The sequence below is a fragment of the Pseudorasbora parva genome, chromosome 4 (assembly GCF_024679245.1).
Source record: "Pseudorasbora parva isolate DD20220531a chromosome 4, ASM2467924v1, whole genome shotgun sequence".
Classification (NCBI taxonomy): Eukaryota; Metazoa; Chordata; class Actinopteri; order Cypriniformes; family Gobionidae; genus Pseudorasbora; species Pseudorasbora parva.
In genome coordinates this window covers 12982247-13008372 of record NC_090175.1, presented here as the reverse complement: position 1 = coordinate 13008372, position 26126 = coordinate 12982247, and the positions used below count along the sequence as shown (strand labels likewise).

The 26126-nt window shown below is 36.8% G+C and overlaps 2 protein-coding genes across 2 annotated transcripts in view; one reads left to right on the top strand and one right to left on the bottom strand.

Moving 5' to 3' along the window:
• Nucleotides 1-5257, top strand: part of slkb (STE20-like kinase b) — a 31920-nt gene extending 26663 nt beyond the window's left edge. The window contains exons 16-18 of the mRNA XM_067440958.1: nt 2434-2559; nt 2671-2784; nt 3679-5257. Of these exons, the coding sequence (XP_067297059.1) occupies nt 2434-2559; nt 2671-2784; nt 3679-3825 (387 nt within the window). The 3' untranslated portion in view covers nt 3826-5257. The remainder of the gene's footprint in view (nt 1-2433; nt 2560-2670; nt 2785-3678) is intronic.
• A 758-nt stretch (nt 5258-6015) lies between these two features.
• Nucleotides 6016-25598, bottom strand: col17a1a (collagen, type XVII, alpha 1a). Its single transcript, XM_067442621.1, has 49 exons — nt 25167-25598; nt 23899-24369; nt 23607-23654; nt 22937-22978; nt 22748-22795; nt 22394-22528; nt 21784-21882; nt 21587-21637; nt 21369-21440; nt 21227-21280; nt 20971-21135; nt 20173-20241; nt 20041-20079; nt 19779-19910; nt 19429-19695; nt 18582-18632; nt 18462-18488; nt 17680-17706; nt 17370-17432; nt 17146-17250; nt 16968-17030; nt 16757-16846; nt 16652-16687; nt 16515-16550; nt 16346-16408; nt 15679-15714; nt 15528-15599; nt 15384-15410; nt 15197-15232; nt 14720-14755; nt 14540-14623; nt 14400-14435; nt 14255-14320; nt 14103-14177; nt 13957-14028; nt 13593-13643; nt 13483-13509; nt 13358-13390; nt 13150-13266; nt 12934-12981; nt 12700-12825; nt 11842-11955; nt 11252-11371; nt 9939-10079; nt 9785-9853; nt 8283-8438; nt 8130-8189; nt 6769-6858; nt 6016-6682 (listed from the first exon to the last, which is right to left on the bottom strand). Exons 1-49 carry the CDS (start codon nt 25327-25329, stop codon nt 6630-6632), a joined length of 4161 nt encoding a protein of 1386 aa, XP_067298722.1. The 5' UTR covers nt 25330-25598; the 3' UTR covers nt 6016-6629.
• Between the last annotated feature and the right edge of the window lie 528 nt (nt 25599-26126).

Below are 26126 nucleotides of genomic sequence, written 5' to 3'. Positions count from 1 at the left end.
TCCATTTGTGAAATGTCCTCACTACTAAATATTCCACGGCCAACTGTTAGTGGTATTATAACAAAGTGGTAGCAATTAGGAACAACAGCAACTCAGCCACGAAGTGGTAGGCCACGTAAAATCAGCGGGGTCAGCACATGCGGAGCAGCACAGCACCGAGCAACTCATCAAAATCCTACATCACCAAGTGCAATGCAAAGCGTGGGATGCAGTGGAGTAAAGCGCGTCTCGACTGGACTCTAACGCCGCATTCACATAGGCGTTAACGCTTCCCATTTACTTTGAATGGGTGACATCATCCGTTGCCGAACTGAATTGTGGGTTCCGTCGCGGCGCTTCACTCGCGTTGCAAGCAGCAGAAGTTGAAGAATTCTCAACTTTTCAAGCGTCAGCGCAGGCGTCATCCAATCAGATCGCCGTATGCAAATATTCTACAGCAGACACTAGCCAATTGCGTTCATAACTGCTCCGTGAACCATCCAGACCATAGACCGTTAAAAATCCAGATGCAGCTCCTGGACCACTACGTGATATTCTTCCCGCTGTCGGCGCTTTTTCAGGATTTAATGTACTTAACAGCTTCGTGCACCTGTGCGCTGACAACAACTACACGGGCAATCGCACTCGCACATACAACCAAATCGGCATCCATTTCGTCTTACAGTCTAGCTGTCATAAAAAGGCGCTTTTTTGTTTTGTGTTTTGGTCCAAGCAGCAAGTTAATGTGATTGGCTGTTGTCACTATGACGATTGCGTCAACCCCCAGCTTCAGCCACGCCCTCCGTCAACCGTTAACGCCTACGCCCTGTGTGAATGCGGCGTAAAGCAGTGGAGATGTGTTCTCTGGAGTGACCAATCACACTTCTCTGTCTGGCAATCTGATAGACGAGTCTGGGTTTGACTGCATTGTGCCAAGTGTAAAGTTTGGTGGAGGGGGGTTATGGTTGTTTTTCAGGGGTTGGGTTTTGTAAAAGGAACTCTTAATGCTTCAGCATACCAAGACATTTTGGACAATTTCATGCTCCCAACGTTTTTGGGAACAGTTTAGGGATGGCCCCTTCCTGTTCCAACATTACTGCACACCAGTGCACAAAGCGTCGGCCCATTAAGACATGGAATAAGTTTGTTTTGTGTGGAGGAACTTGACTGGCCTGCACAGAGTCCGGATTTCAACCCGACAGAACACCTTTGGGATGAATTAGAGCGGAGCCTGCGAGCCAGGCCTTCTCGTCCAACATCAGTGTCTGATCTCACAAATGCGCTTCTAGAAGATTGGTCAAAAAATCCCATAAACACACTCCTAAACCTTGTGGAAAGCCTTCCCAGAAGAGTTGAAGCTGTTATAACTGCAAAGGGTGGGCCAACTCCATATTAAACTCTACGGATTAAGAATGGGATGTTATTAAAGTTCATGTGCATGTAAAAAATACGTCCCAAAACTTTTGGCAATATAATGTATGTATAAAGATATATTTAAAATGTGAGATTTGTTAAAATTTAACAGTGTCATTAAATTATATATAATCTATATAAAAAATTGGGGAAATTAACATGCTCAATTAAAAACCCAAATATTAGATCTAATATCGATGGATTCCAAATAATGAAAATCTCATACATGCACAATGTATCCATGCCATATTGTTTATTGGCTGATATTAGGTATTTTAATTAATTGGTATCTGTATTGCACACGTACTATAAGCCAACATTGAAAGATCAGCCAATGTCACTCACTACTACTGTGTATATTGTCATGGAAATTGTAATGCCTGCATTGACATTATTTTTCAGTAGCCAATGTCTTATCAAGTAAAGCTTTAGAGAACATTAGGTTCTGCTTGGTTTGACGCATTACTAAAATAAGTTTCAGAAATTATATAGTTCTACTTGATTTCGCCGAAACTATATAATAAGAATAGAGTAGTTCATAGAAACTGTAAAAGAGGAAGCTTCTGTCCAATAACAGGCAGAGACAGAGAGTATTAATATTAAGAAATATGTCATGCTATGTTAATGTGTTTATGATGCGTGAATTTTGTGAATCCTCCATGTACAAGCTGCAGAAGAGAATAAAGAGGAAGTTGAGGGCGGCAGCTTGTGCGCACGAGGGTGAAATACATGAAACTACATTTGGCCATCTAACCAAATCTAAGACCATTGCGTTTTTCGGAGGGATGGGCTTCATAGAAGCAGGAAGCGAACAAGCCGCTCAAAGGACAGTGGAGACAGCGGTGTGGAATAAAGGTCAAATATAAGAAAAATACGGCATAAAAAAAAAAGAAAGTATTAAGACATGACTGTTAAACTGCGCCCCATAAGCACAACCAAGCCTAGAAAAAAAACACGGAACCACCCCTTTAAACTTAATGCACAGATCATTTTTTGTAGTTTGTGTAGTAATCCTTGTATGTTTGCGTGTCCTATGCACAGTTTGCAGCACAGGAGGAGAAGAGACAAAAGAACGAGCGTCTCCATCAACTCCAGAAACATGAGAATCAGATGAGAGACCTGCAGACGCAGTGCGACGCCAACGCCAGAGAACTCCAGCAGCTGCAGGTACACTGAAGCATTCACTGCCACAGGAACAATACAGCATGTTTTATTCTCCCATAAAAAGATTACCGCGTCATAGAAGCAAAGCGTTAACGTGCCTTGTGTGTGTTGTAGAATGAGAAGTGTCATCTGTTGATCGAGCACGAGACTGAGAAGCTAAAGGAGCTGGACGAGGAGCACAGCGCAGAGCTCAAGGACTGGAGAGAGAAACTCAGACCCCGCAAGAAGGTACCACACTCAAACACAGTTCTAAAGGAGGGACTCACGTGCACATGAAACCCGAAATGCACATTTCTATAAGAAACCTGAAGTTTGGGTTGGTAATATTTTTTTTTATTTTGAAAGAAGTCTCTTATGTTCACTAAAGCTGCATTTATTCAATCAATCAAAAATACAGTAAAAACTTAATTATAGCAGTTATATATTTTATTATATTTTAAAATGTTGTTTCTGCAATCCAATTCTGCATTACTCCAGTCTTCAGTGTCACATGATCCTCCAGAAATCATTCTAATATGATGATTTGATGCTCAACAAACAATTCTGATTATTATCAACATTGACAGTTGTGCAGATCTTTGATGAAAAGAAAGTTCAAAAGCACAGCTATGTGTAAAAATAGAAATCTTTTGCAACATTATAAATGTCTTCTGTCACTTTTGATCAATTTGATGCATCCTTGCTGAATAAAATATTTATGTATTCCTTTAAAAAAATCTTACTGACTCAAAACTTTGAACAGTAGTGTATTAAATATTCACCTTTTTTTTCTTTCATAGGTTATATTCAATCTTCATTACACCAATATATTGTAATGTTAATTAAACGAAAGAAATCTGAATTATTATAAATCTGATCTTTTAAAGCTGCACTCATTATTATTATTATTAAAGATGCTTTGTTGAGAACACACAGCTAGCTAAATTTACATTTTTGGTAAACACCGTATTCTCTCACAGAATGAATTGATCATGGCTATGAAAGGCTTTTGTGAGATGCTTCCTCCACACCACTAGGTGTCAGTATAAGTCCAGCAAACCATTACTGAGTGGCCCTTTAACATTGAACACTTCCATCACATTTGATTAGTGCGTTTACTAAGGACGTGAAATCTCTCTACAGGCCCTTGAGGAAGATTTCGCCCGTAAGCTTCAGGAGCAGGAAGTGTTCTTCAAAATGACCGGGGAATCTGCATGCCTTAACCCCTCCACCCAGAGCCGAATCTCAAAGTTCTACCCCGTCCCGAGCGTCCACTCCACTGGGTTTTAATCTACTGCACGCAGGTGCTCTGAACTGCTGTGACTGAACCTCTGCTGCCTTCTTCCCTCTGAGTCTGATCGCTGGTGTCAGTCAGAACCAAAGGAGGGCTGAATTTCTCCAGTAAGCTACAGCTGTTGCTTTGATTTTATTCTTTTTTATTCTTATTATTTAAGCTTTACATGTGGATTTTAGTGTGGTTTCCCCCAAACATTTCAGTGACGGTTTATGAACGATAATGTGATTTAATTCTATATTGCACTAAAATAATCTTTTTTTTTTTCCTTCTTCTTTTTTTAAAGTCATAATTTTCCCTTTTTTGGTCTCAATGTATTAATCATGTGGTTTACTGTGGTATTTTTAGGACTATATTTGCAAACATGGAATGACTGTTCAACATCAAGCTTGATAAAGATTCAATACTTGATGTATTTAGTTATGAGAACCAAGCTAATTATTTAAATATCAAAATCAGTCAGAATTTAATCTGCCTAGCTAAACATTTTTTTTACAATTCTTATGAAGTTAGTGGCACATTATTTAGAGAAAAATACATTTTCAGGACATAATGTTTCATGTTAATTCATGATTTCTTGGTTATTTCCTGTATGGATTACAGGATATAAATATATTAGAATTTCTGTTATCTCACATCACTTTTGTGAGCTTTGTTTATTATGATAAAAAGGTTTATATTTAAGTAGCAGCCGTATTCATTTCTTTGAAGCATATCAGCCACACTGAAATATTTGAAATATTCTGACATCACTGTGGTAGGAAGTGTTTTTGCACTTGCTCTGCTATGCAATGTGAACATGTAGCCGCATAAATCATCTCTACGTTACAATTTATCTATAAACTTTAAAGCATAAGAGCTCAATCTTTTTATATTGTGCATACTGCTTATTCTCCCAAAAACACCAATATTATTATAATTTTTTTTACGATTACATTCATACCCAGATTCACCTAGACATCTCTACACTATGTGTGTACTCTCTGGTAAGACTGTATAGAGGATGTTTCCTGTAAACCGATTGAATCAGATGTTCTTATATATTCTTGAATATTTTAGCATTTTTTTAGTAAAATATTTCTTTCTTCATTTAAGTTCACTTTCAACAGGCAGTTCTAAATGCGTTAGCTGCATTTACATTTGTGGCGTGTCCATAAAAACGGCACAAAATGACTGAAATCTGTGGGAAAGACTGATGAACCCTGAGAGCATTGGTCATGTTTTACTGTAAAGAGAGTGCTGTGCGCCTTCTGATACAGGAATTAATCAGTACTTTTCTTGATTTTCTTTTTCTTTTGTATGACTGTGTTTTCTCATTAGGTAAAATTAACAGCATAACCATTGTAAGATGTATTGTGTTTGTGTCAAAGATCAAATCATTGTGATTATAGGAAGCTACTGTAATTAAAACATTGGTGGTGAACAGTTCAGTTGTGTGGGTCTCTCTGTTTATGAATATGAGGCAAAGACTTTAGATATGTGCACTCAAATTACTATGAATGGGAGAAAGTGCAACGCGCAGCATTGTTTTAAGTTCACTTAAATGAAAAGTTGTTATATTTGTTGAAGCCTAATTAATGTTAAAAAGCTTTCAATTATACTGCAATGTTGAATGTCTATCATTAGTTTCGTAGAGACATCAGTAGCAGGTTTAGTATCAATGACACTGCAATTCATTCATAAAAAGGTGATGAAATATACTTAGTGTTTTTACTCCATTAATTGTATTGATTAATGTTCAATCAATTGACAGGACTACTTTATACACCAATAAAAATAGTTTGTATATTATATTGAATTTCTGTTATAGATCCTACTAAATATTGTACACCGCACCTTTAAATGCATGTTTGCAAATCATTATTACATATTCAGGTCTTAAGCAGATGGATCTCTACCTGCCGTGATAATGCAAAATTCTCATATTAGAAAAAACTGATATTAGATGAACTATTACAGAGGAATAAATTCCCTTTTTGGAGCTTAGAAGGGTTCAGTTTGAGCAGATGTGTTATACCATCATCCTCACTGTCCTTGCCAGAGCTCATTTCCCAGTACATTCAGCATCTGGCTCATATTTGCCATGTCTCAAAGATGGCCACCGAGTGAAATGATTTGCTTGCCTTAAAGGGACTCTGTTATGAAGTCTTCAGAAGTCACAGCTAAAAAAAAAAAAAAATCAGTCTTTATTTCTCAGTTTAAAAGTCAAACCACTTTTGATGTTATGGAAAGTCTAAAAATGAAAGCAAAAGCTCAATTTAAACAACCACATCCCCAGATTATGTTAAATCCCATTTTGCAGGCATGCAATCACATTTTTATGATGAGGAAGAAAATACAATGTTTTGTCTTTAAAAACTGAAGTAATACATTTGAATTTGGGGTAACACTTTATTTTAGGGTTCAGTTCTCACTATTAACTAGTTGCTTATTAGCATGCATATAACTAGGATATTGGCTGTTTATTAGTACTTATAAGGCACATATTAATTCCTTATTCTGCGTGATCTTATTCTACATCCTACCAATACCTAAATTGAAACGCTACAAAATTAAGCTAACTAACTCTTAATAAGCAGAATATTTTATTGAGTTTGAGGCTAAAGTCATAGTTAACAGTGTGAATGTGTTCCCCATACTAAAGTGTTGCCGAATTTGGTCTGTAATGCTTGTTTATTCAGTGTGAATATATTTATACTTGGGTAACAAATCATTGTCAAAAAAATAGAAAAGATTCAATTGAAATATGTACATGTCATTTTTAAAGCATTAGCTGCTAAAAGCAAACCCTGCTGTCTGTCTAAATCCCTGTGCTCCTCCTCTTCCTCCGACGAGTGACGTATGAAGCATCACCTGTGGGGACAAAAAGGTTTGTCATGACATTATCATGAAGAAATATTTGTTATGAGCAATTATATATTTTTTAATCTGGCTCATACCCTTCTCTCCTTTTTCTCCAGGCATTCCTGGGCGGCCTGGGTTGCCTGGAAAGCCAGGTTGACCAGTTATACCAGGAAAACCTCTGTCACCTGTGTACAACATTAAAATTACAAGTGAAACATAAAACAAGATACTGTAGTGTAGATGGTGATATTTGAACACTTTCAAACAGGCAATTTAAAGGAATACTCTGGATTAACACGGTAAAGCCTGAAATACTGAATTAAATAATAGTCAAATATAAATAAATTAAAAATAAGTGTATATATCTGTTAAATTAACCTTTTTGACAATCAAACAAACAAACAAAATCGAAAAATGCATTTGTGTTTTGTTGAACATCATATTTGATACTGTACATCAGCCTTTATGGCTCATATAGTATCACATAGTATCATATATCACAAAAACACCTGATTTTTCAAACTTGGCAAAATGTTGAGATTTGGTGCATTTATTAATATTTATATGGCCTAAAAAAAGATGAGATTCTGATTCTTGTAATGTTTATCAATGATATATAGCAGTATATCAGTATATCAGTAGTCACTTTATATCTTTCATTAATATGACTTATTAAAATTATATTTACATGATCAAAGCTCTGTGTTTTTTATTGTGGGGGCAAAACATACAATGTAATGGAATACAATGATATCATATTTGATACTCACATTTTCTAAAAAGGATAATCAAGCAAATGAATGTAAATGCAAATAATAATGAAGCAAAGTTGCTTCTGTCCAGTAAGTGTTCATCTTGAAATACTACTAACACTATAAAAGTTATTCTTTTGTTTACTTTATAAAAATCATTAAAGATTTCACAGCTTAAAGACATGTGAACCTCGACCTGAAGGTGGACATTTTTATTATTGTACAAAAAGAGCTTTTAATTGTAAAGTATGAACTAACAGACGACAGAAGACACATTGTAGGTTGTTCTGTAGGTTGTTCTAAGTTTTGATCATTTTAGATGCCTTAGAAATTGTCCGTATAATATACGATAATACAATTTATAGTCTGTTAACGGCAGCTGTAATGCTCTCAATTAAAAATTTAATACGGTTTCATTTTTAAAAAATAATTTAATCTATTTCAAACCAACCAGGTGCAGAAAAGTGCAGCTCACACTTTTGATAAAACAAAAGTTTGTTATTAAGTAAGTCTAAATCATCTTATTGAGGAACTTTTCAACATCCTTTTTATGCATTGCTGTTATTTTTTTATAGCTTTTTTTTTTGTGTGAACAGGATTCATTTACTTCTTAGTATCTTCACTCAGATACCAAATGAAGATAACTAGGTTCACTTGATTTGCTGGCCAATTTCATATAGGTATGTGATGAGCAGAACTTGTACCTTTTTGTCCTTGAAGTCCCATCTCCCCTTTCTGCCCTGGTGGTCCAATCGTATGGTGTTCTGTAGAAATGGCGCATTTTTATTTATAGTTGTAATAAAAATCATCCATGTTAAATGCATACATATTTTTCTTTTAAACAAGTTCCTTCTTGCCTCTGATATAGTCCAAGATCTCATTCATGTTGGTGAGATGTAGGCTGATTCCTGGAGGTCCAGAAGGTCCTGGAGATCCTGGAAAACCAGCTATTCCTCGACTTCCTTGTGGACCTGGTGGACCTACCACACCTAGGTCCCGTAACAGGCCATTAGCTGTAGAAAAATGCAAACACATTAGACTCAACAATTCCTAAATCTATAAAAGGTTTCAATCAATGCTACTTCTTTTACATGATCAATTTTGTTAATCTTACATGAGTTACTAAAGTTGTTTTTGACATATAGATATGTGTGCAACCATTTGATGTACTGAAAACTCGGATAAATTGTATTTTATGCTTTATGTTTCTGAAGTTTCAAAGCAATTTGGGAAGAATGACTCTTTCTGTCAGGGGAGAGGACTCAGAGATGCAGATATATGGGTTTTAATAATAATAAAATAAAACAAGACAAACAAAAACTACCCGAGGGCGAAAAACAAGACTTGACTTGGCACAATGAGCAGGCAAACAAGAGGCACGTTCAACTACGATCCAGCACAGGACTGCAAACACAAGGAACAATCAAGAAACAAGGTGGGCGGGGTTAGACAATAGACATGAGAGCACGTGGCACAAAGAAACACATGACAGCCATGTGCTCCCAAATACAAAAATTACCAGCCATGTGCCCAAACAAAACGACATGAACACGCAGCCAATGAGAACTCGCAAAACACCAGCCGCGTGCTACACAACACAAGACAAAACATGGAAGCACATGGCCGATGAAAACACGAACCGCGTGCTACACAGAATGCAACACACGGACAGAGGAGTGCACGCTCACACGAATGCTCATTCTGTGCGTTTCACGACAGAAGACGAACACGCGGAGCATGATTGTCCGAATCCCAACACAAAACCGGATCCCAACACTTTGGTCTAGTTTGGTTTTCGAATACCACACCTCACAAACAAAACCAAGAGTAAGCCAGACCGAAGTGACAGAACCCGACACTTTCTGCAGTCAAGGTCAGTAGGCCTGAGGAAAGTTTAGAGAGTCAGATAAGATGCTTCCAATTAAAAATATTTACACACGTCAGATATTATGAGATGATGATGAATTTAATGGGATGTCGTTCAATATTATGGGATATTAATGAACCAGAATGATCTAATTGATCTACCCAATCAACTTTGAATATCTTTGTTTCCTTAAAAAAAGAAATATGTATGATTTGACTAAATAAATGATCTGGTTTGCTTGGAGCTCACTTTGTAGCTCCCTGAATTTCGATTTTCAGAAATAAATTTGGTTTGATCATTTTACTATTGAGTGGCCTGACTTTAATCTTATAGGTGAATAAGAGCCAACAATATTCATAATATACAATGCAAGAATTATTAAAATACTATCAGGAAGCAAGCTAGAGAAGAGAAGAAATGCAGAGAATAAGGATTTTTGGTATGCGTATGTTTGGAAGTGCATTCTAGGTCGTCCAATGTTGCGCAACTTACACCTCATGTAATCTGCAACATGTTTAGCGATGGCCGGGTAATCCAAATTTTCGTTAGAGCTTGGGTGACCTGCAGAAGTAAACACACTGCCATTAAAGTGCTAAAGAAAAAACTTTAATAAAGTTAAATACAGTTAATAAAACACTGTTCTTACTCTTGATGTACTCCTGACGCTCTGCACGGATTTGCTGTTGGTTTTCATTCACTGCGTAAGACACGATTCCTCCAGAGTTTCCTGGTGGTCCTTGAGGTCCTGGGGGGCCCGGGGGTCCTGGCAGTCCACTGAGACCAGCGTCTAAAACAAATGTGAAAATCATTTTAATGCTAGCAGCTCCTATATAAAATGAACCTTGATAATATTTCAAGTGTGCAGCAGTTGTCACCAATTCTTCAGGGGTGTGTTTCTCAAAGCTTGCTATGGTCACAAGTTTAGTTGTTACCAATAGAGTTCAATGGAACTTGCGACCATATTTGGCTAGCAATGCTTTTGGGAAATGGATCTGTGAATAGTAGCTGGAATAATTTCAATGGCCAGTCCTTAAACTATTACATTTAGTACACCACATCCTGAAAGAGAACTTTGACAATCCAAAGTTTAAATCTGAACTATTTCATACACTTATGTTCAAAAGTTTGGGGTCAGTGCAATTTTTTTTTTTAAAAGAAGGAAATAAAGTCATCAATAGAGTACTGTTTGCTAGTTAGTTTCTATGGTTTCTGATTGGATTACATTCACCTGTTTTTTTATTTAGTTACCTTGTTCACTCTGCATAAAAGAGTAGGCAAAATTACCCGAATGACCTACTGCTTCTGGGGTGATTCTAAAGTGTGCAAATGATGGACACTTTACTATCCCATGGGAGAGGATTTGTGAATGGCAGTGAAGTGACTCAACTGACACAGTAGGTCACATGATAATGACAACTTGGTGGATGCAGTACGTCCAGTTAACACTTATACTTTACAGATCGTAAATTTTTACCGATTCAAAATAAGTACCTACTCAAGAAAGGATGCGATTTTGGACGCAGCCTGTGCATTTAAGCCCTTAGTTTCCTCTGTTCATTGTTCAGTCTCATTTAAGTTGAAAGTGGCTGTGTTCAATGTGTTTGATTACCTCTATTCTCCCGCATATTTTCCAAGTAAAGACTTTTGTTATTCTATTTCCTGTGCCATGCAATTATTACAGCCACCAGCATCACGTAACATTATAATAATACATGTTTCTTGAGCAACAAATCATCATATTGGACTGGTCTCTGAAGGATCATGTGACACTGAAGACTGGAGTAATGATTCTGAAAGTTCAGCTTTGCCATCGCAGGAATAAATGATAACTTTAAAGGAGAGTTGAACACTTAAATTGTAATATTATTGATTTTTGATAATTGAGGTAACTCTAGAGCTAGGCCCTTTTTGGCCCACACAGGTGCTGATAATCCAGGATGTCCAGCATAGCATTCCTACCATTCATCAGTCTCATCACTCGTCCAGCAACTTCCTGGGTGTTAAAGCCATATCCACCTGGCACACCTGGGGGTCCTGGAGGCCCTGGAGGACCAATCAGGTACCGTCTCACCTCATCTCCTATTTATACACCAAAGAATGTGTGAATCCATCAAAATGTGTCAAAAAGCATGTTAGTTTTGAGTTAAATGTTTATGGAAAGCAAAACGCATAGAAAACAAAAAGGTTACACATTATTTTTTTATTATTAGACATTCTACTACCTATAAGTAACTTTGAAACTTCATGTCCACAACAAGTAATTTGAGTAATTAGTAGACTGTTAGGTTAGAGTTAGGTGTTAGGTTTCGGGTAAGTAAAATAATTTAATATGTAGTTGCAAAGTTACTTCTAGTCAATATAATATGTTAGACAGCATCAAAATAAAGTTTTAGCAGATATTAAGATGACAGTCTACTAATATTCTAATGAGAATTAGTTGACATGAAGTTGCAAAGTTACTTAGAGTTTGTAAAATGATTAAAGTGAATCATCAAAATAAAGTGATACCAACAAAAAATAAATAGAGTCACTGAATATTTCACACTCACTTTGAAGGTAATCAATGACACGGTTAGCCAGCATATCATCAGAGGCTGATCCGGAAGGTCCTGGAGGTCCAGGTGGGCCTGGAGGTCCAGCCAGGTATTCTCTGATGGGTTCGCCTACAAAATCACATGAAATATTACTGTCATGGAGCTTATTTGCCCACTTATCTTGACTAGGTAAAGGTGGAATTTGTTGAGAACTGGGAATCCTAAAGATGCTTTTCCACCCAAAAGTTGCTGCCACAATGCTAGCATGTTTGTACCTGCAGTAGTTCATTTATTCACCCTCATTTAATTCCAAACTTTTATCACTTTTGTACTTCTGTGTAACACAAAAGGCGATATTTTAAAGAATGTTGTTAACCAAACCGTTTGGTTCCCATTGACTTCCATAGACATTAGTCAGGGTAGCTGCATATTTAATTTTTTGACAAGAATGAAAAGTGATAGAAGTGATAGAAGTACAATGTGTTCAACGGATTGAACTGTTGTTCAACAACATACCGATTGCTCAGCTGATGAAACGACTCAGTAGAAAACATCTTTGCAAAACTGTTTGAATGTTGTGAGTTGAAAATGATGTAATCTAGGACAGTTACACAGAGCATTGTAAAGACTGTAAGTTTATCCCTCACAGCCTCATTATCATCTGCATTAAATACAATATGGCGTCAAACCGACTAAGATCTATTGTATGGACATAAAATGCAATGAAAGAAAAATATTGGTCATTCTTTAAAAGATTTTCTTTTTTCTGCAGAAGAAAGTAAGTCATACAGGTTTGGAACAACATGAACTCTCATGTGTGACTTTCTTTCACTTTTAGCTGTTCCGGGTTTTTCATATCTTTTTAAAACATACTTCTGAGGTAGTCCGAAATCTGATGAGAAACATCTGGTGAGCCGTCACTAGGGGAACCAGGTGCTCCAGGAGGCCCTGGGGGTCCAGGTGGACCAGGTGGTCCTGGAGCGCTTCTGGATCCTCCGCCTTATAAAAACAATCACATGAAACACTTTCTTTCACTAATGAAATATTATCTAGATTGAAAAGGTTTATCTCAAAGCAGATATTAGAGCAATACACCTATTTACCTACCGTAGGAATAACCTGGAATGCCAGGGGCCCCTGGGACTCCAGCGTCACCTATATTTAATAAAAATGTCAGTGCACAGATATAGAAAAACTAACCATATTTCTTTCCACTGTAATTGTTTTACTGTAACTGGAAGCTTTTTACATCTTTTTATACAGATTTACATAAAAACTGTTTTAAAAAGCCCTAACAATTATATATTGTGTGTTCCATTGTACCTTTTGGACCTTCTGGCCCAATGGGACCCATTGGTCCCTGAGGTCCCTGTGGTCCTTGCAGACCCTCAGGACCTTGTTCTCCACGTGATCCTGGTGAACCTGGCTGTCCTGGAAAACCTGGATTCGGGGTAAAATAATGTGAACTGTGCAGCTAATGTAGAATGCAGAAACGTGTGTGTTCTGTATAGTAGAAATCTGAATCACTAACCTATTCCAGGTTCTCCAGGTAATCCTGGCTGGCCTTTAAAAGAAAAAGATGACACAAAAGAACGCATGTAACATCATAATGTCATAATTATACAGTGTATGTGTGATGGAATGTGTCAACCTTACCAGGGAATCCTTGAGGGCCAATATCCCCTGAACAGAAGACAAACATAAAAATGCATAGTCCCAAGGAAAAAACAATGTTGTATATTGGATCTGTTGTATATTGGATCTACCTTGTGATCCCTTTGGTCCAGGAGGCCCAGGCGGTCCAGCAAAGAAGGTTTCTGATTGACCACAAAAACCACAATCAGATCATTTAAAAAACACATAATTTAATAGGGTCCATTCACTAATAATCCTAATAATTGTGTGAATTATTTGTATTTATATGCACAAGAGAAATCTCTCCCTCCAGAATATGTGATTTTTGTATGCATGACATCAGTTGTTCCATAAATAATACAATTTAGTATGGAAGTTATCGATGAATCCTATTTTGTTCGTAAAAATGTTTGTGTGCAGTTTTGAAATCACACATTTGCGTGTATGCACGGTTATTGAATGAGACCCAAAGTGTAAATAAACTCTAAAGCATACCTGAAGTGGGTACAAAACTTCCTGGTTCACCTTTTTCTCCAGGAGGACCAGGCAGACCAGGTTGACCAACACCTGTAAAAAAACAAAATTAACCATTAATATAGTAACACTAGAAATGTAACAAAAATGATTTTGGGGCTATGTACCTGGTTTCCCATCATTACCAGGTTGTCCAGGTGGACCAGGTGGGCCAGGAGGACCAGGTTCAGCAGCATATTTCTCTGTTTAATTAAGATAAAGAGCAAATGAATGATATAAAAGCACTTACAATGTACATTTTCAAAGTGAGCACACTTACTCCCTGCACTCTCAGAGACTCCAGGCCTCCCATCCTCTCCTTTCTCTCCTCTATCTCCCTTTGAACCTGTGGAGATTAAAACGACAGTGAACTAAAAGGTTCTGATTTTAATCTTTTTTGTTTTATAGAAAAAAAGTAATCTTACCAGGTGAACCAGGAAGACCAGCAGGACCAATAGGACCTTAGGTAAATAAATAAAAAACTTTAAATTAGCATACCACAGTTAATCTCTTTTAATATCATATTACATGTATCTGAGATCATTTGTAATGATCTTCATGGTACCTGATAGTCCAGGTGGTCCAGCAGGACCTGGGGTTCCAGGAGGTCCAGGTGGTCCAGGTACACCCAGAGTGTTAGTATTGGCGCCTGTGAGGAGTGACCAGATGATGATGATGATGATGATGATGTCCCAAATGAACAGAACAGAAGCTAGCTAACTAATTTTCATTTGTGTTCCCTCACCTGCAGAAATGACTCTTCCGGGTTCACCGGGCTCACCTAAATAGAGAATAGCATGTATGATTAGAAAGATGAATGAGATTAGAATGATCATGTAAATATAAAAGTCACAATGTGAATAATTTTATGGTATTAAGGCCCGTTCACACCAAGAGCGATCACTATAAAGATACTGTATATATTATAAAGATGTACTATAACGTTAACTATATTAGCCTCCAGTATTTGCACACCCTGCCACTTTAAATGTTTGAGCGCTTTAAAGCAAGATGGATTCTGAACGGCTGTATATGTTTTTATCATTCATTAGCTGAAAAAAAAAAAAATTCTAAAAGTGATTCTAACTATATAATTTCTATTTTCTGTTATAGTTGTGGTGTGGACTCTGATTTAAAACAAATTTAGAACTATATCTTTATCATTATAGTTATCGTCCTTGGTGTAAATAGGCCTTTAGAATGGAAAAACAAGAAACATTACCTTTGGGCCCTGGCTGGCCTGAGATACCTGGCAAACCTTTAGTTAAATAAGATAAAAAAAAATAATAATCATTAAGAAATAGTTGTGTGTTATGGGTCTGTAAGCATATTACTGTTGACAGTTTTTTCTAGAAATACTATTAGATATGTTGTGTTTAACATTCAGCTCAGAATGAGTCAAATCAAACCTGGTGGTCCTTGGAGTCCTGGTGTACCTGTGAAGAAAAACAGAAAAACGCCTCCTTTACATGGTTTGCATTATTGACAAGTGTTGAAAAGGTATGAGAAGAATTATCTTTTTAGTCAGCCGTGGTGTGATTTTTCTTTTATACCTGGTATTCCTGCGTCTCCAGGAGGCCCTGTTGGTCCCCGAGCTCCAGGCAATCCAATCGGACCTTGATCCCCTTGAATTTAAAATGAATTGAAATGCTTGATGAGAGAGACACAGACTAATGTTTTCTCAAGGCTTGGTTTCAAATTTACCTCGAATTCCTTTAACCCCATCTGGCCCAGGAGCACCTGTGGAAAATGAAATAAGATATATGATATAATATATACATAACATACAATCATTTTCAAGGCAGATGTGTTAAAGTACCATTCAAAAGTTTGGGTCAGTAAGATTTTTCATGTTTTTGAAAGAAGTCTCTCATGCTCACAAAGACTGCATTTATTTGATCAAAAAATACAGTAAAATACAGTAATATTGTGAACATTTAAAATAACTGATATCTGTCTTAATATATTGTAAAATGTAATTTCTTTCTGTGATCAAAACTGAATTTTTAGCATCATTACTCCATTCTTTAGAATCACATGATCCTGCCGATCCTGCAAATGCTGACTTGAAACATTTCTGATTATAATCAGTGTTAAAAACAGTATTGTTGCTTAATATTTTTGTGTAAACCATGGGATTTTCAGGATTCTTCAATGAATAGAAAGTTCAAAAGAACTAAGAAGATTTTTTTTATTCTTTTGCACATTATAAATGTTGATACTGTCGCTTTAGATAAATGTAATGCGGCCTTGAATATGAGTATTTCCTTACTTAAAAAATAAATAAATACTGACCCCAAACTTTTGACCAGTAGTGTATATTTCTTATAGAATAGAATGAATCTGTTTCTCGTTTAGTGATAAAACCCACCTGCTGATCCTTTAAGACCTTTCTCACCAGGAGGCCCTGCTGGTCCGACCAGACCTGGCTCACCTGACAAAAATAGGATCATGTTTTCAGATACTAAATGCCAAACGGCGCAGAGACTTTGTACAGCTTCGAACATATATATAGTTGTATGTAAGATACTGTAACTCACCAGTGGTACCCCGTGGGCCTCTCTCTCCTTGATCACCTAATTTATTAATACAAATAATTCAAACACAATTATCAGCATAAAAACTATATTAAATACTATATTTAAAATGGCAATATGCATCTCTGGCTTCTACCAACCTTTGACCCCAGGTGGCCCAGCAGGTCCTTTATCACCTAAAATATAAAGGATGATGAAAACAAATTGTTCAAACAGAAGTTCTTAAATGTTGAAGTTATATTTACCCTTGGGTCCAGGATCACCAGAATCTCCACGGAAGCCTTGGGGTCCAGGCGCTCCTGTAAGACCTGGAATGCCTCGAGCACCTGCATCACCTGCAGTGACAAAACAAGTTTAAAAATAAAAAAATGTAGGTCCATATTTACTAGCAAAGGCATCATATGTACTGAAATTTCTCGGCTTGTTTCTCACTCTGTCTGTAAACAAATCTCTCACCTTTGGGTCCCATGGGACCTATTGGTCCTGCTAGCCCAGGTCCACCAACATTGCCAGATGAGCCTGAGGGGACAATGCTAAATAATTAGCGGGTCTGTTTTTTTTTTGTCTAGCTTGTTGTGAAAAATGTGTGTAAATGTTTACAATATAACAGTAGCAATAAAGTCAGTGTTATCACCTTTTTCTCCTTTCTCTCCAACTCCTGGAGGTCCCGGTTCTCCTCTGGGACCCGCTGGCCCCTCTCGCCCCCTTGGCCCAGGTAAACCATCAGTTCCTGATTCACCTAATAGCAGGATAAAGACATGCTTTAGGTCTGAATCAAATTTGTCACATGTAAGCATCACAAAATCAGTCTTAAGTTGACTGGTAGACGTTATCATTGTGTCTGGCTCTGCATCACACCTGAACTTCCTTTGGGTCCTCGAGGACCTTCCTGTCCAGGGTGACCAATGACACCAGGAGGACCTGAAAAGACACCATTGATTTATTTCAGGTTTTCAGGTTTTTTTATTTTGTTTTTACATATCAAATCAATATTTCATTATTAATTTATTTAATATGTGTAAAATGTGAGAGACTCATCCACAATCAGCCAGTCAGTTTCTTAGCTTTTATTTTATTTTATTTATAAAAAATAAAAATAAAATGTTTCCTAAAATGTATCTAATATCATAGTTGTAGATTTTATACAAAATAAAATAAAAAATATTACCTGGAATTCCAGGAAATCCTGCTTCACCTGTAAAATGATTTAATATTATTGTGATAATAATATTAATATTCATAATATTAAGTGATATCACTAATTTATATTTGATATAATTGTGATACATTTGTGATATTATGTGACACTGTTGTGATAGTGTGTGACATTATTGTGATCATGTTGTGATAATATTGGGATCTATTTGTGATATTATGTAAGACTTTGATGACTGACATTGTGATATAATTGTGATACATGTGTGATATTGTTTGTTTTAATACTTTTTAATACACATTTGTGATGTTATGTGAAACGGTTGCAATGTTGTATGACATTATTGTGACATTACTTTTTTGATAATATTGATATATTTGTGAAATATCACTGTTGTGATACGTGATATATAAATGTGATACATCTGTAATTTTTTTGTGATATTGTTTGGTGACATTGCTATATTTGTGATGTATTCGTGAAATGTGATATAATTGTGATACATTTGTGATGTAATGTGAAACTATTGTGATAAAGTGTGACATTATTGTAAATATTTAGATTGTTTTGATATGATATATTTGTGATTTTACGTGATAACATTGTAATATATTTGTGATGTTGCTTTATACTGTTATGACCATGTGTGGCATTATTGTGATAGTATACATCTGTGATATAACTGTGATACATTTCTGATATTATAGTGATATATTTGTGATAGTGTGTATGTCCAATTGTGAAATTGTACTGCAGGATGTCACAACAATAGTTTGGTATAATCTTTTGAATACCTTTAACTCCAGGAAGTCCTTGGTCTCCTAGAATTAAATGTACATTAAATTTACCTATTAGTAAATCTGAAATCACACTTTTCACTATATATTATCTATGTGCTAATCTGTAAATATTACCTTTAGGCCCAGGTTCTCCTCTCTCACCCCTAAGTGAAGTTGCCAGTGAAGCTATAATGGAATCATTAAAAAATGAATAGCAAACTAATAAATTATTAAAGGGTTAGTTCACCCAAAGATTAAATTCATGTCGTTAATGACTCACACTAATGTCGTTCCACACCCGTAAGACCTCCGTTCATCTTCAGAACACAGTTTAAGATATTTTATATTTAGTCTGACAGCGTATCTAAGTGTATGCACACTATACTGTCCATGTCCAGAAAGGGAATAAAAGCGGTTATGAAAATAACAAAAACTACGACTTTATTCAGCATTGTCTTCTCTTCCAAGTTTGTTTTCAATCCTCAAATAAAGATTCAAACGGTTGTGAATCAGCGTATTGATTCATGATTCGGATTGCGTGTCAAACTGCTGAAATCACATGACATTGGCGATCCGAATCATGAATCAATAAGCTGATTCACAACCGTTTGAATCTTTATTTGAGGATTGAAAACAAACGTGGAAGAGAAGACAATGCTGAATAAAGTCGTAGTTTTTATTATTTTTGGACTAAAATGTATTTTCGACGCTTCAAGAGATTCTAATTAACCCACTGTCTCATATGGACTACTCTGATGATGTTTTTATTCCCTTTCTGCACATGGACAGTATAGTGTGCATACACTTGAATACGCTCTCGGACTAAATATAAAATATCTTAAACTGTGTTCTGAAGATGAACGGAGGTCTTACGGGTGAGGAACGACATTAGGGTGAGTTATTAATGACATCAATTTCATTTTTGGGTGAACTAACCCTTTAATAAATGTAAACTGCTTGAATGTATGTCTCTGGTAAACACCTCTAACGGTGTCCGACTGCAGTTCAGATCTGAGGATCTGTTGGATGGTCTTCTGCAGGACCACAGGGTCTGGTTCAGCAGGTGCTGACCCCAGGTTTATAGTGTTATCGGCACGGACCCCAGAGATGCGCTCTGTGTATGAAGATTCAAGTGGATCCACAATGTTGACAGCCGAGGAGGAGAACAAACGACTGGTTCGAGCAGAGGCTGCGCTTTCTCCACCATCAAGAGCATCCACACGAGCCTTCAGCTTCCTGACCTCCTCCCCTACACAGAGAGAAACATTCATGATGGAGGAAATTGTACATGCAAAATCAGTTGGCCTAGACTAGCATTGCGACATAATGTACCCAGTGCGATGAGACCACAGAGGAGTCCCAGCAGAAGGAGAAGACCAATAATCAATGCCAGAAGCCATTTCCACCACGAGCAGCAGGAGCAAAACCCTAGTCCTGTGCTGTCAGACTCATCTTTACGGATCTCTGTTGTGACATCAGAATATGAGACTATGAGCAAAACCAGAACCATGTCTGCTTCATCATTGCTGAAGGAACTGATGTTTGTGACAGTATAGATTTTCTGTAATAATTCAAATTTATATAAGACGTATACCTGCATATGTTGCCTTGTCTTTTGTTGAAGCTTTGGAAGCTGAAAGCACATAAATGTGGTTTTAATTGGATGTAATTTAAGTGAGGATTCATTTATTAATAAAATAATATCGAGTAAGTAACTGTAATGTACCAGTGGTGGTCTCCATTGTGCTCGAGATCATCCTTTTCTCCCTCTTGAGTGAATCTTCAGAAAATGTATCTGTAATAAAAGAAAAATATTTAATGTCACAAAATAAAATTGTACTACTACTAGGAAAAAAAAAATCTCTATGATTATGTATTTATTTTATGTTTATTTAAAAAAAATATACACTACAATTAAAAAGTTTGGGGTCTGTAAGACGTAAAGGTTTTTAAAAGAAGTATCTTCTGCTCAACAAGGCTGCATTTATTTGATCAAAATACAGTAATATTGTGAAATAATATTACAAATTAAAAAATGACTTATCAATTTGATTGTATTTTAAAATGTAATTCATTCCTGTGATCGAAGCTGAATTTCCAGCATCATTACTCCAGAGCTGATTCTTTTCTGATTATTGCATTAAATTTCTGATCCTTATAAATGATGAAAACAGCTGTGCTGCTTAATATTTTTGTGGAAACAGTTACATTTTTAAGCAGTCATTGATGAATAGAAATGTCAAAAGAACAGAATTTATCTGAAATAAATAAAGAATATGTTGTAACATTATATATGTCTTTAAATATTTTAAATATTATATTTTAAAACTATACATTTATAACCTTTTGATCAATTTAATGTGTCCTTGCTGAATAAAAGTATTCATTTCTTTGCTGTTTGAAAGGCAGTGTTTATTTAACAGTTGTACCCAATCCAACTGTTACAGTTACACTTTATACTAATTAAATTACTGATTTAATATAATTAATAACTACAAAAATAGTTAAAGTCTGAGCTGTCTACCTGTTCCAGCACTGGTGGTGGAAGTCACAAACTGTTTGCCAGTATTTTTGGACATGATCAGTCTCTCAGTCTCTTTCTTAGCTGCTACATTTTCTTTCCCAATCGCAATAAACTTGCCATCTTTCACAAACACATCATCAGAGGTGATAGGGCTGCTTGGAACAGCTGTAAATGTGATATAAAAAAGAAGAATTTATATTTGGTAATATTGTATTGTTTTACTCTTGAACATTTTAAATTGAAATTAAAATATTACCAGTAATATTGGTGGCCAATCCAGCGCTTCCAACATTCTTCAGTGCCCCATACACTGAAAGTACAAACAGGTGTAATAAATCTCTTATTGTGGCCATGTTGCATGCATTACGTCAGTGTATAAGAGACAAGGTTCGGGTTACCGTGGCCAACACTCATTCCATTAGCCATGAGAGCACCACCAGATGTTGACAGGTTATTCTGCATCCCATACACTGAGACCAAGAAACACACAGAGAAACACAGAGGCATCAGTTACTTTTTCAGTTTCGTGAGGCTTTTGGACATTTTGAGCTCAATTTTGAGCTCAAAATTGGAGTTTGTTAATGAAAGTGTGGTATGAACTGCTGAATGTAATGACCTGCACTACCAAGGGCAGATGAGCTGAGGGTCAGATTATTCTGCATGCCACCTGAAACAAACAACACCTGATAAGTAACAATCTCTCTCTTTCTTCTTCCTATTATTTTTTTCATTTATCTTTAGTTTAACTGATCCTTTTAACTTTAAGACACAGAAATACATGCACACAGACACTATTGTTTCTCTGTGTTTAACCTGTGGGTGATGGTGGCTGTTGCAGTGTGGAGTAACTGAGATTGTTTGGGTTGGTGTAATATCCACTGAATCCAGCATCCAGGACCGAGCCGTCATAACCTGAAAGACATGTATTAGTGTCGAAGTACTGGCTGTGTTTGCTGTGTGTATCATAGGCATATCTGTGCGCATGAGTGTGTGTGTGAGAGAGAGAAAGAGAGAGAGAGAGAGAGAGAGAGAGAGAGAGAGAGATTGTGTGTGTGTGTGTGTGTGTGTGTGTGTGTGTGTGTGTGTGTGTGTGTGTGTGTGTGTGTGTGTGTGGGCATGTTTTTGTGACATATGAGGACACAAATGTGTATAATGACAAGGGTATGACATAGGTATTACAAGGGGAAGGTGATGTCCTCACTTGTGTAAGGGGATAGAAAATACGGTTTGTACAGAAGTAATGGTTTATAAAAACCATTACTTCTATGGAATGTCCCATATGTCACAAAAACAAACGTGTGTGTGTGTGTGTGTGTGTGTGTGTGTGTGTGTGTGTGTGTGTGTGTGTGTGTGTGTGTGTGTGTGTGTGTGTGTGTGTGTGTGTGTGTGTGTGTGTGTGTGTGTGTGTGTGTGTGTGTTATACCTGACTGGCTCTCGTGGCGCGTGTCAACGCTGGCTTTTTTCGGGATAGGCAGAGTGTTGGTGGGAGAGCGAGGTGGACTGATGCTCCCTGAACGACTTCCCTTCAATAATCTCTTAACATCATCCAGCTCGGTCCCTAAATACATGAAACTATAAATAATTTTCTCAAACTAAAGGCAACACAAACTTATTGGTCATTAATTAATATCTTGATATAGCCTATAATCAATTTATAATTTAAATTATGAAAATTACATATGTGGTGCAACTAAAAACTGTTATTCAATTTCAAATAATTTGCATAATGAAGCAGATTAGTAAAAACAACACTTTTGACTGAAAAATCAAGACTGACATCTAGTGGAGGGGGAAGCACTCTGCAATCGGGCCCTGATCTCGCTCTCTGGAAAAGACAACGATAACATTGAGATTCAAATATGAGACTTAAATGGAGAGATACGATATTGTTACACTTGTAAAAAAAAAAGTCCAAGTTTAAGAAATGTTGGAAAGTTTGTGAAACTACGTTTTGTTTCATAAATACCTCGTGTCTGAGTGCGCCCTCTGGAGGAAACGCTTGTCGAAACTGCACAATGAGAGAGAGAGAGAGAGAGAGAGAGAGAGAGAGAGAGAGAGAGAGAGAGAGAGAGAGAGAGAGAGAGAGAGAGAGAGAGAGAGAGAGAGAGAACGAATATGTAGCGTGGTCTTTAAATTACATTTAACAATATCAACATTTGATAAACATTTGGAAAAAAAAATTCTAAATTCTAATTCAAAAATGTATTTACAAAACAAAAATCCTGTAATCACGTTGCTTTACTGTAGAATTGCATATTTGATGACTGATCTTGCACGACACATTTCTGTCCAAAAAAATGGTCCCAGTAATGAGCGTGCCCCTCCCACCTAATATAAAATTCAAGCGTTAGCATGGTTCATGGGTGTGACGTAACTAAAGCCCATTTGCGACAGAACCCTTCGTCATGTCTCACCCAAACGTAAAGTTTTTTTTAGAAAAGTAGGCCTACGTCTATACTCAGGTAAGAAAACTGCACTCGTAAGAAGAATTCATGGGTCTTTTTGATAGCTTTGTTTTGTTAACTGTGCTGATTAATAATTTCTTTCATATAGTTAAGTTACAAATGATGTTTTTTTTGTTCGTTTTTAATCAGAAATTCACACCAGCCCCAAAACAAAAAACTAAATGGACATACCGTACTCTTTCTTTGTGTATTCAGGGGAGGAATTTCCACTGGAGCTCCCTGGGTAAACATAAATAACATACAGTACTGTATTTTAGTTCTGGTGACTATAATGTATATTTAACCACTAGAGCTCTGCAGCAAATTTCGAATAATTGTGACGTATGCAAAATTGGACAGAGATGTGGGTTGCAGAGCTGAAGTGGTTAAACTAATATCAACTAGAAATACTGTGTGAATGAGATTCTTTTCATTTTAAATCAATATATCCCGCAAAGGTCAGAGGTCATGATCTCTCGCTTACCCTCATATCCTCCAGTGTGAAGTTTCAGACTGGTCTTCCTCTCAGTAGGAACTGTGCTGTAACTCAAACCTTTTCTTGTTCCACTTGGGGACGAGGAGCTGAACTTGGTGACAGTCATGGAGCTGGAAGCTCCTCCGGCAGACATGACTGCAGAGGAGCCAGCACCACCTCTGGATATGTTCATACTACCTCCAGAAACACTAACAGAGCCGCCTGAAGAACCAGACACAAACTCAGAGGATGAGATGGACCCGAATCCAGAAGACAGAGCTCCACCTGTTGCTGAGGAACTGCCAACTGTTGTGATGGAGGTAGAGACGCCGCTAGAGCTTTTAATGACAGAACTAGAGCTTTTAACTGTCGAGCTACTAATCGGACCGGTTACACTGATTTCACGAGATAATCCGTCAAATCCACCAATCACAGATCCAGCTCCTGAACTACTAATCGCTGAACTTCCAGATGAAGAGGCTGGAGAGAGGAACAATATATATAAATCAGTGGGTAATAAATCCAGATGATAGATATTATATATAGAAAAAAATATTGTTTTAAACGATTAGTTCACTTTAAAATGAAAATGTTCCTCAAGATTTACTCACCCCCAAGCCCACCTAGGTGTGTACACATTCAGAGTTATATTAATAATATTAATATATGGGGTCCATCAAGTTTAAAGCTCAAAAAACTTCATCCATCCATTATAAACATACTCCACACGGCTCCAGGAGGTTGATAAAGGCCTTCTGCAGCAAATTTTTATTCTTTTTTTATTTTTGTTTAAGAAAAATATCCATATTAAAACTTTTATAAAGTAAAATATCTAGCTCCCATGGACCGCCTTCTGTATTCAAGTGACAGAAAAAATGTTACTGGCAAGACGAATGACAATGGACAAAGTGTAAGCGTTTTGTACTGGGAGAGAAGTTACACTTTCTTCGTATTTTACTTAGCAAAAACCCATTCGCTTCAGAAGTCCTTTATTAACCCCTGGAGATGTATGGACTTTATGATTTATGAATGCACTCTTTTGAGCTTCAAACTCATAGGAACCCGTCACTGCCATTTTAAAGGGTGGAAGCGTCAGGATATTTATTAATAACTCCGATGATGAAATCATGGGGTCATTTTCATTTTAAAGTGATCTAATTCTTTAAAGTTTCTTTCATAAATTTTAAGTAAATATTTCTTAAAATAAGTGTTCATTTAATCAATTTCCTGTACATTTCATGCATAGATGGTCGAAGCTGGATAATTTCTGGACTCACAGGATATGACATAACTTCTGGAAGCGCCCCCCTCAGCACTGCTCTGGGTGATGATCTTCTTCTCCAGCAGAACAGCTCCTCCTAAAGCTCCTCCAGAGGTCAGTGCCTGTTGGCTGCTCCCGGAGCTGCTGTTTCCCTCTAGTGGGGAGACACCAAATAACATTCAGCAGGGCAGGAAACGGAGAACAACGCTATCAATGATTTTTTAAATGATATAATTTTAAATTGCAGTTTAAACATACTTGGGGGTAATGATGTCAGTCTCGTGGTCGTTACAGTTTCGGTATGTTTCTGGATTTCTGTAGTTTTTGACATAATTCAAGGTACAATTGAATTTAAATTATAGACAGTATATATATACCCATCTTTATGATGGTTGTGCCAAGTTACTTATATATAAGAATGCTATAAGTAAACATTTTGTTAACTGCGTACGAAACTTAAAACGAGACCTTCACTGCCTTCCTAAGTTGTCTATGAATGCCTGTAGACTTTTTTATATGAAGGACGTTTTTGCAGGGAAAAGTTTGAGACATCTACAAGAGCCTCTCTTCTGTTCAATGACACATGAAACAAATGCTTATATAATGTTCGGGATAATGCTGAAAGAGCCGTTCTGTAATATCAATGGGACATGTAAAGAAAAGCAATTCATTCAAACTATAGTCTTACATGTATATAATCCATCATTTCAAATATACTTTCAAACTATCAAAACAGTGTCATTTGAATGGCCTCATCTGTCCACATGATGCCGGTGAATTGCAGAGCTTGTGCAAACGTATCCACATCGCTATGATCCGATCAGATGCTTTCTTACCCTGTGCTTTCTTACTGCTGTCATTTGTATAGTTTATTTTATTATTTACATATTTACATATTCATGGTAACGTGGCTCTAAGCAGCATGGGCTGCGTTGTGATCGCGTATTTCTAACTTCCTTAATTTAATTTTAATTTA